Source organism: Galleria mellonella, unplaced genomic scaffold, assembly GCF_026898425.1.
Source record: "Galleria mellonella isolate WM207_F2 unplaced genomic scaffold, CSIRO_AGI_GalMel_v1 utg28, whole genome shotgun sequence".
NCBI classification, from domain to species: domain Eukaryota; kingdom Metazoa; phylum Arthropoda; class Insecta; order Lepidoptera; family Pyralidae; genus Galleria; species Galleria mellonella.
Window position 1 is genome coordinate 6,208,955 of NW_026442064.1, and position 16,786 is coordinate 6,225,740.

At 32.4% G+C, this 16,786-nt stretch overlaps 1 protein-coding gene across 13 annotated transcripts in view; it reads left to right on the top strand.

Moving 5' to 3' along the window:
- LOC113518820 (titin) overlaps positions 1-16,786 on the top strand; it is a 121,907-nt gene that overhangs the window by 48,932 nt on the left and 56,189 nt on the right. For 12 of the 13 annotated variants that reach the window (XM_052895390.1, XM_052895392.1, XM_052895393.1 and 9 more), the window contains exons 22-26: positions 5,022-9,989; positions 14,146-15,054; positions 15,762-15,811; positions 16,300-16,385; positions 16,545-16,765. In XM_052895390.1, coding sequence (XP_052751350.1) covers positions 5,022-9,989; positions 14,146-15,054; positions 15,762-15,811; positions 16,300-16,385; positions 16,545-16,765 — 6,234 coding nt within the window. The remainder of the gene's footprint in view (positions 1-5,021; positions 9,990-14,145; positions 15,055-15,761; positions 15,812-16,299; positions 16,386-16,544; positions 16,766-16,786) is intronic. The other variant, XM_052895391.1, reaches the window with a different exon arrangement.

Here is a 16,786-nt window from a genome sequence, read left to right on the forward strand (position 1 = left end):
TTTTTTTAAATTTATTATTTTCTATTTGGTAATTAAAAAATCAGTCTGTCTCCTTTAGAAAACTATAGATTTATATCTCAGAGTGCGAGTTGATTATTAGGTTAATAGAAACCTTCCTCCTTCTAAGACATAAGATTACAATTTAAATAAAAATATTACATATTCGTGTTAACTGTACAGGATTTTTATATATTAAAATATAGTTAAGATATTGTGTTAACACCGGCTGCTGATAATCTATGGCGATCAAAAATCTGACTGACATTTTGGCTATTTTTATCACCATTCAGAGTGGCATACCAGTCGGTAGCGTCATGAAAAAAATTGTTTTTTTTTAAATTTTCCTTTTGAATTTTAAAAATTTTATCATTAAAATAGATATAGATCATCATATCAGCCTTTAACTGCCCAATGATGAACACAAGCCTCCCCCTAGAGAAGTTTTGCCAGTAGTTGTTACGCTTGGCAGGCGGATTAGTAACCGCAGTTAGGCTTTGGTTATATTTAAAGAGAGACGCTGCTTCCCATCCCTCGACCTTGAAATTCCCTTAGTTGCTTCTTACGACACCTACAAAAAAAGAAAGGGTGGCCTATTCTATACCGGGACCACGGAAATACAGATAATATACTTATTAATTTTTCTTCGAAAATTGATTATGACGAATGAACCCATAAGTAAATAAAATAAGATTTTTATATTATGAAAATCTTTTAAAAAATAAATATAATGTCAAATACATTTAATAATTAGATGTTTAGATACTAATTTAATATGAACATTTGCAACTTAAACAAAAAAGTGCTGTCAAAAATATCTAGAAACGAGCATGACAGAGTCTTTTGCTTTTGGGATAAATAAAATTAAAAAAAAAAACTAAAACCAAATAAATCTGAGAGATTTATGATCTTTTATTATACCCGTGTTCATCGTGGTTGTATCAGCCGTTAGCTAGCTACTGCTGAACATAGGCCTCTCCGTATTTGGGGGTTTTGTTAGTAGTTGCCACGCTAGGAAGGCGGCTTGATTGATCATTTGAGGGGCGCTGCCCTCGATCATCAAGTTTCCTTAGTCGCCTCTTACGACACCCACGGGAAAGTCTATTCTATGCCGGGACCACAAGTATTTATATACAGGTTGAAATCGAGACAGTGTTCTAACAGTGAAAAATTAATATTTTATATCATTATAATATTTTAGACTAGCGGCCCGTCCCAGTGTCGCATGGGTGGACATTTTTACATTTCAAAAAGTGGCCATTAAGGTTGCACATACGACGGAAGCTTAAAATTGGAGTAACTTCTCCCGTTTTCCCAACATTTTCCTTCATTGCTGTGTTCTTATTGATCGTAGCGTGATGAAAAGTATACTATAACCTGCCCAGGAATATAAAGAATAATTGTACCAAGTTTCGTTAAAATCCGTCGAGTAGTTTTTGTTTCTATAACGAACATACAGACAGACAGACAAAAATTTTACAGATTGCATTTTTGGCATCAGTTTCGATCACTAATCACCCCCTGATAGTTATTTTGGAAATATATTTCATGTACAGAATTGATCTCTCTACAGATTTATTATAAGTATAGATAAAAAATGTAAACCTTCTATTATCGGTATACACCGACGAGGCACCAGTGAAAGGTGATAGGTGAGAATTAATGCAGGTCAGTTGGCCCACCGTGATTAATTCGACAAGAATTAAACATGATTGTTTTCAGGGGGAACCGCGAGGAGGTCGACCTGGTTGGGTATATTGCTAGCAATGGGATCATCAGTCTTCATTATTAACAATCCCTTTCCCCCCGATATTATCTGTATATACTCGTAAATATATAATGTACCTATGTAGCCGACTCGACAAACGTTGTTCTACGATATGAATATTTTTTTCTACTTAGGGATACCCTAATGACGTAGCAGTATGAAATATTTTATGACCTATTCTCATACCTACCAAATATACATAAAAAATCATAAAACAGAACGCAATAAAAAGGTAATCGAGTCACGTTGAAGTTACACAGAATCGCTCTCTAATTGAATTCAGTCGGTTAGTTGATAATGATTTAAATGATTTGTCTATTACATACATCGGCAAACTCATTTATGGTCGTGTCTTTTATTCTATTATTTAAATTTAATTCATTTCTATTGAAACAAATCATAGAAGTATAGTCCTTATACCAATACGAGATACAATATATCAATACGAGAACTCAGTTCGTTAAACAGTGGCTGGTTAGGACTGAAGAATGGGATATGACAGTAACATTATCATGTACATGTTAGCGTCATAACTGTTACGGTCTTATTAACATACTGGTCCTCAGAAATGAGAATACACGAGAGTTACCATGGACGTCGCAGTGTATTCTGATATATTAATTGTATTGTTAGGTATATTATTTACTATCATTCATAATGTTTACAACTCACCCCACTTCGATCGAATATAGAAAATTAAATACAGCCCATGTTACTAGCAGATAATATAGCTTTCTATGGGTGAACGAATTTTCAAAATCAGTTTATTTGTGTTTTTTATAGTTGATCCATTCCAAACTAAAAATCGTATGTTTTCTCTTTATAATAATTAGTTTGATATGGAAGGAAGGATAAGGATATTTACTGTTTCATAGTCTTTGAATATACTGAATTTCGAAAAACAAAATTTATTATTTACTAGCCGTTTCACAGGGCCTTGTCCGCTTCTAAGTAAGTAGTTCCCGTATATCATTCCCATTGGATTTTTTCATGAATCCGGTCTTATATTGTATTTTATACTTAAATGATAATTATGTACCTAATATCTTCATAAAGTTTCAGCCAATTCTATTGTATAAAATTTTATACCATTTTATATGTGATTCTTTAAATTGATATAACTTTTTTATTTATGAATCGATAAATATAAAACAAACACTAAATGTTAAGTGAAACAAAGGGCAACACTTTAGTAAAAATCACATTCAAATTGGTTAAGCCGTTCCTGAGATTAGCGTGTAGACAGACAAAATTATAAAAATCATTGTTTTGGGTTCTATTGCGTTTATAAAGTCACCCTAGTTTTTCTTATATATTTTCCATGTGCGTTCCATGACAACTCTGTGACGGTCGTTGGTAATTAAATTTCTATTCCTATTTACAATTATATATATAAAAAATGTGCGGGACTAATAGTTAAGTTTCCGTTAGTGGTCGCACTGAAAAGAGCGAAATATTGTTGTCTTGTTTAATTTTAATTTGCTATAGCAATAATATAGAGCATGCACGAGATGAGCCTCCTAAGTAATCTATTGGTTTACCTAACAGGGTTTAAAAGAATCGCCTTTTTCAATGGATAATAATGAAATAGTAATTGTGCCTGTGCTAATGGTAGACGCTGACGGGGTACCCGTTAGGGATGATAGATGACAGTGAAAAATTCAGATCAGTCACATGGGCAACATCGTGGAATTCAGCACGATGGTTTCCAAGTGGGTGGGATGGGGGCACGTGGAGGTCGACCTGACAGGGTAAATTGCTAAAAATGGGACTGATAGTTTGCATTACTTACAATCCCTCCCCCTTCCCCCGCGCTCCCAATAAACTTTATTCAAATAAAGTATCTATTATATTTAATATATAACTTTTATATAAAATCAACATTCTATATGTAGCACTAAAATTTTGCTGAGCTAATATTAAAGTATTTAATGAAGGTTGAGCGCCATTGTCTGAGATACAGGTATTATAACCCAGTTCAGACACAGATGTTTAAGCTGATCCAAATGTCCAAATGAATTCGTACCTACTTTTATTGTAATTTCCAGTGCTGAATTTGTTACAATCACGGTTATGCAATAAAGTTATTATTATTATTATACACTTAAGATAAATATCTATCTAGTGATTACCCTCAAATTGCCTGTCCTCATCGACAAAAGAGGAAAGAATTATCAGTAACGGGGATCAGCAAATTAATATAGACCTGGTAGTATCCGACCTGGAAGTTGGACTGATAGGGTATAATACTAGCAGTGATAGGTCACATGGACGTGATCCTCTCTGGAAATTATTGTAAAAATTTCACCACGGATCATTAGATCATTTTTCATCCTTGCCTATCATCCTTCATTGGTGCCATCCTATACCGATAGTGCATGGAGGGTCACTGTTTTTTACCATTGTTCAATATTTTTAACGACTAGTTCATTACATTATAGCATATTATGCCAAATGAGAAAAACCATAAATGTATGTTACTAGCTATCTGTAATACTGTAACTACATTATATAAAACTGATATATATTCTTCTATTTAGAGGATATATTCATTGCTAGAGTACATCATCATCACCTCAGCCATTATTCATCAAACTGCTGATCATAGGCTTCCTCCATAGATTGCCGTAAAGGTTGGTCTTGGGTCACCTGCATCCACTGATTCTCTGCATTGTAAGGAAAGTCATTATATACTCGTATATATATTTTAAAATAGCTAATATTAGCTATTTTAAAATACATTTTATTAATATTATTATTTTATTACTATTTTAAACATAGTATTTTTAAATATAGATTTAAACCCAGTATACACTTAATATAAAAAATAAAAAAAACGTTCACGCTCATTTTTTACTTTATCCGAGCAGTAAGTGCTTTATATTAGTCTCAATTTCATGTATAATGTAATATATGTCATATATTTGTTATTTATATATATTTATTCGTTTATATATGTAATTTTAGTATGTATATGTATATCAATAAATAGTAATACCGCATTCGAGTATTCTGACACTTCCCTATGGTTGACTGGGGGAGAATGCTTTTAGCATTAAGTCCACCATATACACATATTTGTACTAAAATAAATAAATAAAAAAAAAAGTTTATACTTCAAGATTAAGAGGGTACTTTGACAAGTTTATTGAGAAATCAGAAAATATTCTATAAATATTTATAGTGCTGTGAACTAAAAATATTTTCATATACATTTTTCTTCAAAATCAAATAAATATATTTTTATTTATTACAGAAACCCGAATAACAACTTCTCAAAAGAAATTTCAAGATAAGACTGAAGTCGACGCATATATTTCGGAAGAAAATAATATAACTTCCAGTAGAACATCATACCAAACTACTGAAGACATAAATATTTTGAAAATACAAAATCTTCAAGACGTAGAATCAAGGAAAACAACTACAGTACCATGGCGTAGAAAAAGTCAAACAGACACAATAGACGTAACTAAAGAAGAAAAATTAGAGGTTAAGCATTGGAGAAAACCTCGTCAAGATCAAAAAACTGTTCAAAAAACTGTCACTTCTGAGGATTCTAATATTTTATCTGTACAGAACCAAGAAACTCTTGAATCATCTCGAATCGATAAAAATATAGAACAAATTAAACAGCAAGAAGTTTCTGAAGTTAAACATTGGAGGAAACCAAAACTAGTACAAAAGGAAGTTACTGAAGATAGTAGTAGTATCAAATCACAAATTAATGAAGTTTCAGATGAAAAAACTACTAGAGAGATACATGAAACTAAATCTTGGAGAAAGCCACGCAGCGAAAAGCCATTATTCTTGGACAAAAAATTAGTAACTGAAGATTCCGAAATACTTGATATAATAAAATCTGAGTCGACTACTGAGCAGGAGAATATTGAAGCCAAACACTGGAGGAAACCTAAAATAGATCATAAACCTACATCACAGGAAAGACAGTTGATAACGGAAGATAAATCAATATTAGATATACAAAAGTCTGAAGTAATAGATGAAAGTATTAAGAATGAAAAAGTAGAAACTAAACACTGGCGGAAGCCTAGACAACCAGAAAAGTCAGAATCTGTGGATTTTACTGAAGAAAAGGAAGAAGTATTCGATGAACAAGTACGAGACATTCAACATTGGAGAAAACCGCGTTCTGAAGAAAGAAAACCTATTTTGGAAGAAAGGAAAGAACCTACTCCTTGGAATCAGGAAATTATTAAATTAAGGCCAACGAAATTAGAAAAAATTCCAATTGCTAAAGAAAAACTAGAAGATGTTACCTTGAAACAAGTAAGAAAAAGTTCCATTCAAAAGTTGGAAACTATAGTTATTGAAGAATCGTTAACACGTGAAGAAGATACGGTAATTTTAAAAATTACTGACGATGTTGAGACCACTTATGAACCAGAAAAATCAGAAGAAGAAAGGTTGACAGTAATGCAACAGAAATCTGCACAAGACAGTTACCAGGAAGAAATTAAACTAACTGGTAAACGACTACTAAAAGAAGAAGAGCATAAAGAAGAGATTATGTTGAAACGCGTTCCGAAACCGAAAGTTCCAGAAGAAGTAAAACTAGAAGAAGTACATTTGAAGCCCGTGAAAAAGCAAAAACCTGTTGATAACACTAAACTTGAAGAGATGAGCTGGCAAACTGGTAAAAGACGACCTGTAGAAGAAGAACCATTAGAAGAAGTAGTACTTAAACCCATTCCTAAGCAAAAAGTTCCAGAAAAAGAGGAAAAGCCAGAAGAAATCGTATTGAAACCTATGAAAAACCAAAAACCTGATGAAGAGACTCAACCTGAAGGAGTCAAATGGCCAACAGGGAAGAGGCGGCCAAAAGAAGAGGAACCGAAAGAAGAAGTTGTTCTCAAACCTATTCCGAAACCGAAAGTACCTGAGGAGAAAAAACCAGAAGAAGTGCAGCTCAAATCGGTGAGAAAAGAAAAATCCGTGGAAGAAATTCAGCCTGAGGAAGTAAGTTGGCGAGCTGGAAAAATACGAGCCAAAGAAGAGGAGCCCAAAGAAGAAGTTATTCTTAAACCTATTCCGAAACCGAAAGCGCCTGAGGAAGAAAAGCCAGCAGAAGTCCAGTTAAAGCCTGTGAGGAAACAAAAACCTGTGGAAGAAACTCAACCTGAAGAAGTTAAATGGCCAACAGGTAAAAGACGACCAAAAGAAGAGGAGCCCAAAGAAGAAGTTATTCTTAAACCCATTCCAAAAACGAAAGCGCCTGAGGAAGAAAAACCAGCAGAAGTCCAGTTAAAGCCTGTGAAGAAACAAAAACCTATTGAAGAGACTCAACCTGAAGAAGTTAAATGGCCAACAGGAAAGAGGCGGCCAAAAGAAGAGGAACCAAAAGAAGAAGTTGTTCTCAAACCTATTCCGAAACCGAAAGCACCTGAGGAAGAAAAACCAGCAGAAGTCCAGTTAAAGCCTGTGAAGAAACAAAAATCTGTGGAAGAGACTCAACCTGAAGAAGTCAAATGGCCAACAGGGAAGAGGCGACCAAAAGAAGAGGAACCAAAGGAAGAAGTTGTTCTTAAACCCATTCCGAAACCGAAAGCACCTGAGGAAGAAAAACCAGCAGAAGTCCAGTTAAAGCCTGTGAAGAAACAAAAACCTATTGAAGAGACTCAACCTGAAGAAGTCAAATGGCCAACAGGGAAGAGGCGACCGAAAGAAGAGGAACCGAAAGAAGAAGTTGTTCTTAAACCCATTCCAAAACCGAAAGCGCCTGAGGAAGAAAAACCAGCAGAAGTCCAGTTAAAGCCTGTGAAGAAACAAAAACCTATTGAAGAGACTCAACCTGAAGAAGTTAAATGGCCAACAGGAAAGAGGCGGCCAAAAGAAGAGGAACCGAAAGAAGAAGTTGTTCTCAAACCTATTCCGAAACCGAAAGCGCCTGAGGAAGAAAAACCAGCAGAAGTCCAGTTAAAGCCTGTGAAGAAACAAAAACCTATTGAAGAGACTCAACCTGAAGAAGTAAAATGGCCAACAGGGAAGAGGCGGCCAAAAGAAGAGGAACCGAAAGAAGAAGTTGTTCTTAAACCCATTCCGAAACCAAAAGCACCTGAGGAAGAAAAACCAGCAGAAGTCCAGTTAAAGCCTGTGAAGAAACAAAAATCTGTGGAAGAGACTCAACCTGAAGAAGTCAAATGGCCAACAGGGAAGAGGCGGCCAAAAGAAGAGGAACCGAAAGAAGAAGTTGTTCTTAAACCCATTCCGAAACTAAAAGCGCCTGAGGAAGAAAAGCCAACAGAAGTCCAGTTAAAGCCTGTGAAGAAACAAAAAGCTGTGGAAGAGACTCAACCTGAAGAAGTCAAATGGCCAACAGGGAAGAGGCGACCAAAAGAAGAGGAACCAAAGGAAGAAGTTGTTCTTAAACCCATTCCGAAACCGAAAGCACCTGAGGAAGAAAAACCAGCAGAAGTCCAGTTAAAGCCTGTGAAGAAACAAAAACCTATTGAAGAGACTCAACCTGAAGAAGTCAAATGGCCAACAGGAAAGAGGCGACCTAAAGAAGAGGAACCGAAAGAAGAAGTTGTTCTCAAGCCTATTCCGAAACCGAAAGCGCCTGAGGAAGAAAAACCAGCAGAAGTCCAGTTAAAGCCTGTGAAGAAACAAAAACCTATTGAAGAGACTCAACCTGAAGAAGTCAAATGGCCAACAGGAAAGAGGCGACCGAAAGAAGAGGAACCGAAAGAAGAAGTTGTTCTTAAACCCATTCCAAAACCGAAAGCGCCTGAGGAAGAAAAACCAGCAGAAGTCCAGTTAAAGCCTGTGAAGAAACAAAAACCTATTGAAGAGACTCAACCTGAAGAAGTCAAATGGCCAACAGGGAAGAGGCGACCTAAAGAAGAGGAACCGAAAGAAGAAGTTGTCCTTAAGCCCATTCCGAAACCGAAAGCACCTGAAGAAGAAAAACCAGCAGAAGTCCAGTTAAAGCCTGTGAAGAAACAAAAACCTATTGAAGAGACTCAACCTGAAGAAGTCAAATGGCCAACAGGGAAGAGGCGACCAAAAGAAGAGGAACCAAAGGAAGAAGTTGTTCTTAAACCCATTCCGAAACCGAAAGCACCTGAGGAAGAAAAACCAGCAGAAGTCCAGTTAAAGCCTGTGAAGAAACAAAAACCTATTGAAGAGACTCAACCTGAAGAAGTCAAATGGCCAACAGGGAAGAGGCGACCGAAAGAAGAGGAACCGAAAGAAGAAGTTGTTCTCAAACCTATTCCGAAACCGAAAGCGCCTGAGGAAGAAAAACCAGCAGAAGTCCAGTTAAAGCCTGTGAAGAAACAAAAATCTGTGGAAGAGACTCAACCTGAAGAAGTCAAATGGCCAACAGGGAAGAGGCGACCAAAAGAAGAGGAACCAAAGGAAGAAGTTGTTCTTAAACCTATTCCGAAACCGAAAGCGCCTGAGGAAGAAAAGCCAGCAGAAGTCCAGTTAAAGCCTGTGAAGAAACAAAAAGCTGTGGAAGAGACTCAACCTGAAGAAGTCAAATGGCCAACAGGGAAGAGGCGACCAAAAGAAGAGGAACCAAAGGAAGAAGTTGTTCTTAAACCTATTCCGAAACCGAAAGCACCTGAGGAAGAAAAACCAGCAGAAGTCCAGTTAAAGCCTGTGAAGAAACAAAAACCTATTGAAGACACTCAACCTGAAGAAGTCAAATGGCCAACAGGGAAGAGGCGACCTAAAGAAGAGGAACCGAAAGAAGAAGTTGTTCTCAAACCTATTCCGAAACCAAAAGCGCCTGAAGAAGAAAAACCAGGAGAAATTCAGTTAAAGCCTGTGAAGAAACAAAAATCTGTGGAAGAAACTCAACCTGAAGAAGTCAAATGGCCAACAGGTAAAAGGCGACCAAAAGAAGAGGAACCGAAAGAAGAAGTTGTTCTTAAACCTATTCCTAAGCCCAAAATACCTGAAGAGAAAAAACCAGAAGAAGTTGCTCTTAAACCTGTTGTTAAATCCAAGGAATTAGAAGAAGAGAAATCGCAAGAAGTTATCTTAGAAACTGTTAAGGTTAAAGAAGACAAAGTAGATAAAATTAAGAAAAAGACTAAAAAACAAAAGTCTTTGGAGGAAGAAGTGATTGACGAAATTTCTATTGATCAGCAAGTAACAAAAGAACCCAAAGTCGAAGAAAATGAAGAAATAACAACTATAGTGACCAAACACAAGAAACAAGTTAAGAAAACAGTGAAGAAAGAACACCAAAAAGGTATGAATGATTTTATTTAGATTATTATTTAGCAACGAAAGTACATTCTATCTGAATAAGTGTCCTATACAAAATGCAAACAGATGCATGGCTAAATGAAGGACGCGACATTACTTAGAAACGACAAAAATACACCCACGTGTTTATTGACTTATGAACTAATAAAAAATGGCCTGTCATTAACAATTAAATTTTTTTCATATGTAATATATATTATTTGTGCTAATTTTAGTTTATCACTCATACTTTCTTTTTTTTATCTGTAAACTGTTTTCAAAGCATGTAAATTAATATAAAACAGCAATTGAGTGCAAATATGACCATCGCACTATTGATGCTTGATAATAATTAATATATGAAATAACGTATTTAATAGGTAGAAAGTAATAAAAAGTATGTCGTAATAAATTACACATATCGACGGTTGAAAGGCAACCTTAACTAAGCGACATTTAATAAACTTTACAGGAGAGCGGTTTAAAGTTGAAATTTTTGAAAAAAAAATCATAACTATTTACCTGACATATCGAAATAATTTTAACAGTTACGGAAAACATATATTTTTTGTTATTTTTTGATATCAAAGAAAGTTATCCCAGACTAAAATTTGAAGTATTTTATGTCGGTCAGATAAAAAATACCTAGATTTGGTTACAGGTAAAATTATATAAATTTACCTAAAAAGTTAACAGAAACGAGTAAAAATATCGTTATCCTGATTCATCTAAATCTCCTTATAAGTACAATTATATAAAGACGTATATTAGATTGAACAAAATCAAGTAAAATTGTCTAGGTAAGTTCTTGTATGATTGTTGTGTTAGCAGAATATGTATCTTTAGTTAATAAATTTTCCTAAAATTATCCCAAACTGACTTTAAACTAATTATTATTAATTATTTATAATGTAATAATGATAATAAATTATACTATAAAATTAACAAAAATATTCATAATATAAGAAGACTAATTTTGCTTTCACATAATTTATCTAAAACCTGTCTTTAATTTTCGTCTATTAAAAATAATAAATGATTGTTAGAGTTATAATAGGTTATCTGGTTTTTTATTATAATTAGTTTAATAAACTATTTTAATTAATTATTATTAAAATTACAATCTTTAATATCTGATTAGTTTAGAGTGTCTTTGATATTTATTGCACGTGGAAAGCTAACAAAGCAATTAGGAATAACATCGTCTGTGAAAAGTTTGACTAGATCATCATATTTGGCTTTTGATATTGGAAGCTGCGATCGATAACAAGATAAAAGAGATATCTTGGTTTTAAATTGAATTTCAGTATCAAAAGAAGCGTTAGTGTTCACGAATATTTTATATTTAACGTTTTGCTTATCCTTCTCAGTCATAATATAAATCTTACTTATCTTTCCAGTTAGATTATTAATATGCAAAAATTGAAAACCATTGAGATAGTGCGTAAACAATTGTATTCTTTAATCTATTCTATCTTTAATCTATCTATGGGTATATAAGTATGACCAGTCAAGAGAAAATTTATTTTAATAGTATTAATATTTTCATACTCCTGTAGTGATGAATGAAACATTGCTAATACAGTACGATTACGATTTTGACCGGGACAACAGTCACAATATAAAAGTAATTGCTTGATATTTCCTCTGGTATCTACAGATTTAATATATTTGTTCAGTATTGATACAATCTTATTTGATCCTCGTTTGCCATTAGTTTCATCCCAATAGTAACAGAAAACATTACGAGTTCCATTTTCATAAAAGCAAATATTGTATACTGCCAGTTTTCTACTATAATACAAGGGCTGGTAATTTTTGGATAAATCTCTTAACAGCATCTATAGTAGTTTTTTTTTTAGTTCTATTTGATAGACATATAATTTATTTGTGTTACTTACAAGCACATAAATTATAAAAAGCGAGAGAAGAGAAATTATTAAAAAAATACATAAAGCCAAGTACAATTTTTCCTTTTGTGCGTGTGCCGTAACAATACAAAATGGTCACAACTCAGTTTATTGCTTTGCCCTCAAAAGAGCAAAACACTGATATTCTGTTGTGGCAAAAGGGGTTTCACATATTTCTGGGTTCAGATACCCCTCTCATATTTTCTTTCGTGCATCCAAAAGTAGAATCTTTTACAATATTGTAAATTGTTTTATCAGAAATGTTCAGAGTAGCTACTAAAAATTGTTGACAAACATACTCTTTACCTTCGCCTTTGTTAATAAAATATTTAATAGTGTAGTTGCGCTTATCAGTGTCTGTACATTTACGTTTGATGAATCCTTTTTTGACATAGATACTAAACAATCACGGCGACGTGTTTGGTCAAGATCACAAAAATCATTGAAAAATTTCCTCTTTTTACTTCACATAGAGAACCACAGTTATTACTAGAGTTTTTGCCAGAGCAAGGATTAGGCGCTGTTTTAACTATACCAGTCTTTGTAATATATTCTTTACCAGATTTTATATTTTTAGTTCGTTCTTTTCTTAGGTTTAATTTTTTAGCTTTGGACGCAGATTCTCCGATAATTTCTAGTTCTTGGTTATCAGGACTATCATCGTTAGTTTTAGTGTTATTTTTTTAGTACATTTTACTTCCTATTATTTTTCTTCTATTTCATTGTATATTATTATCATCTTCAGAGGTTACTTCTTCTCCTTCTGACCAATTATCTGAATCATTTATGCCATAAAATATGGAAAAGTCTTCTTGATCTGACATATAATCAATATAACTAACATCTTTCTTAGGTATTCTTTTATATTTAATTGGATTTAATTCATTGGATTCTTTACTCAAACCGGTGGATGTAGATGGTGCATCATGGTCTGATGTTAAAGAACGTGAGTTTTTCTCATTTTCGTAATTATATATATTTGATGCAGAGTTATCAGATTTATTTAACGTTATGATATTATAATCATGATCAATCGATACAATAGTAGTGCCAGAAAATGCCACCTGTTTAGTTGATGCCGTGTTATCTATTATCGTGCTTGCAATGTCAATGGTAATAAACACATACACATTTTCTATTTGCCAAATATAATATTTGTATTTCGCGTACTGGTAAATTTATCTAAGCGCCATTTTTACTCATTTCAACGAGTCAAATATATGCAGTAAAAATATATACCGCTAAAAGCAAACATATTTTTATACAGGTAAAAATATCTAAGATATAATTTACTTTAATTTTATTTTTAGTTAAATTACATAAATTGCAATATCACAAAATATTACATCAGGTAAAATTACATAACCAAATTATTTATATTTTTTTAAATAGGTACAATATACTAAAACAGATAAAAACGAAATTTCATAACAAGTAAAAATTCCTACTTGCAAATAAAAGTGAAAGCAAAGATATGAAAAATTGAATAAATCCATATTTCAACTTTTAAAATGGCGTAAGTAGCAAATATTCTTTAAATGACATTTTTTTTGTCGCTAAGTAAACATAAAATTGTAAATTTAGCTAAAATCACGCAGTACTTAACCGACAAAAAAATTATCGTAGAATTTTAAAACCTAGACCAATCGACGCAGAAAAATCAGGCGATTCGAATGGTATATAAAACTCAGTTTAGGTATTTTTGTCGCTTAGTCAATTTTGCCTTTCAACCGTCGATATACTTATTCTGGTAACTATTAGAAATTAATACAATAAAATATATTAGTAAATTGGCACAGGATTGATCCAGTAAATATAGGTATTTACTATAAAGTAAATGCGAAAAAAAAGTATTAAAATATATTTGATCTTAACATGTCAATGTTTTATAATTTGCTTTGATTATTGTTTTCAAAATTTGAAAATGACATAATGCTGTATAACGTATGATCAATATTCTTTTTATATACATAAATATTTAACATACATGAAACTTACTGTTTGTGTTTTAATTTTGTACTTTGGTTGATATTTATATTTTTGTTATTAATAGATGTTTACTATTTAACTATCAGTGTATTTTATTTTTTAATTAATATTGTCTTTATGTATGAAATTGTATATATCGCAATTACTATACTTAACATTTTTTTCTTGTTAACCTTTTTTATGTAGACGAAATAAGGTTTCTTAAAAAAAATAGGAAGAAGAATAAGACACACATTACTTTAACCAATAAATATTTTACAGAAGTTGGACCTATCATTATTGAACCAATAATGGCAAAAACAGTAACAGAAAACAGTGAATTTGAAATTGTCGTCACATTTGATGCAGCAGGTGATAATAAAATTAAATGGTATCGTAATAATCAACTACTTGAGACAAGTGATGATTGTCGTATAGTAACTGAAAATGGAATATCTCGTTTAAAAATAAATAATGCAGATAAGAAAAAAGTGGGAAAATATGAGGTGGTCGTTGAAAGAAATAATATGATTGCTAAATCTGCAAGTACTGTTAAATTGCAAAAACTTACAGATGATAGCCAAATAACGCCACCTGTATTTATAAGACCGCTTCGTCCTAAAGAAGTTTATTTAGGGGATATAGTATTGTTGGAAACAGAGGTAATTTCTAGTCCAAGCGCCTCGTTTCAATGGTTTATAGATACAAAAGAAGTGGCATCGTATGCTAAAGAAAATAAATTAAATAATATTTATGTTACAACAAAAGATAATATATCTTGTCTTTGTATTGAAGATATTAGTGAGGAATTAATTGGAATTATTACTTGTCGAGCGGAAAATTTTGCTGGATCTGTTTCAAGTTCGGCTTCACTTTTACTATCAAAACATGAAAAAGAACTGTATGGGGAAGCACCAACCGTCATTAAATCTTTATCCCCAATTACGGTAATGGATGGAGAGCCTATAATGTTAACATGTGAAGTAATAGGACAACCTTGGCCAAAAATTTATTGGTACCAGAATGGACAATTAATCCAGAAAGCAAGAGACATTACAATAGCAAGACAAGCATCAGGATTATGCGAACTGTATATAAAAGAGGCCTTTCCGGAAATGTCAGGGAAATATACTTGCATAGCCACGAACGAATTTGGCAGTTGTAACAGCGAATGTATAGTAAATGTTGAAGGTAGCAAGTAGTTCCAGTTTCATGATTGCATGTATTGCATGTGCCTACAAAAAACATACGAAGTTTATGTTTAATTTTGCACTTGTTTTACCAAAATAAATTCTAACTTTTATTATACTTACTTCATATAGTTGCCATGCATCTGTAGAGACATTTATATTTTGAAATTAATAAGGACCATTTTAGATTTCGATTATAATATTAAAGTTTTGAAGTTGTTATAATACTCGAATTTACGTTCCATAAGACAACTGGATAAGAGAAAAGTATTTATTTTTTTTGTGAAACTTTCTGCTGCAAAAAAAAAAAAGAACTTCACATCAGTCTTATTATTCATTCATTGCTTCCTTTTAAATACACTATTTGAAAATGTTTTGAAGCACTTTTGTCTGAACTTACAGTATCAATAAATACGTTGACTGATTATGTTATGGTATCAAATAAATAAATTTCAACTTAGAAACAATGCTTGCATTAGAGCTTTTTTAATGTTAACTGCGTTTATTTGTAGCACTAAAAGTGTATAATTCCTTACAAATTTACTTTAAATAATCCACTCATTTCTCTAACATATTTTAATAATAATAACTGTAATAAAGGTAAAATGACAAGGAATTATGCATTTTATTTTAAAAAAGACACTAGTATTTTATGAAGTATTTTATATAAAAAAACTGAATTACATAAATATTCTTATGTGTTTCTAGCATATGAATACGTACCGAGTGCTTCAGAAGAAGATATATTAAGCGATGAGGTAAGTTAATATTTGGAAAGTTATTCCACTGATAATTTTTTTAAATTGTCTACTACTTAATTATTTTTTTTAATTTCAAGAATATAGACATGGAAATATTTCATTCATTTTTAAATTTTGAAAAGTAATAAAACAATCTCCGGTATATATACGAAACATCTTTAGATTTCTAAAAGAATATTTTAAAAATGCTCTCATACCAAAGTAAAATGTTAATCATATACTAAATTGTACATCGTGGATGTTACTATTTATTATTTTCCATTTAAAGTATAAAATATCAATGTTAACAAAGTCGTTTTAAGACTTATAATACATACGATAAAAAATTTATTTACACATATAGCAGCGTTTTAATTCCTATTGAATTAAATTTATTAAAAAATATTTTTTTAAAGAAATTAAATCATATGGCGATAAACTAAATAAGACAAGCATTCTTTTAAATTATATTATAAAAATATAATTTAAATCATTAAATTTTGCAGAGAACAAGTGACATAGAAGAATTTGCGCCAAGAATTGTAAAAGCACTGCCAACTGTAGTAACTACTAACGAAGGCGAACTGACAAGGTGAGTTAAAATCGGACATAATACACTCTTTATTACTAAAAAAAATTATTATTAGTAAATGTACACAATTTTTCTACACAGATAATTACATTCCGTCAAAGTACAAAATGATAATTCGTATTATTCTTCAAAGACTAATTACATACTATTCAATTTTAGATTGGAAGCCAAAGCTATAGGCGTTCCGAAACCTCAAATCCGATGGTTAAAACAAGGAGTAGAGATTGTACAGTCTCAAGAATACCAGATAGAGGAAATGGAGGACGGTACATCAATTTTGATTATACCTGAAGTTTACCAAGACGACACAGGAGAAATAATATTTGAAGCTTTCAATCCACTAGGTGTTACAGCTACAATTGCAGCCTTGTCTGTAGAAAGTGAGTTTTATGCTTTAATGG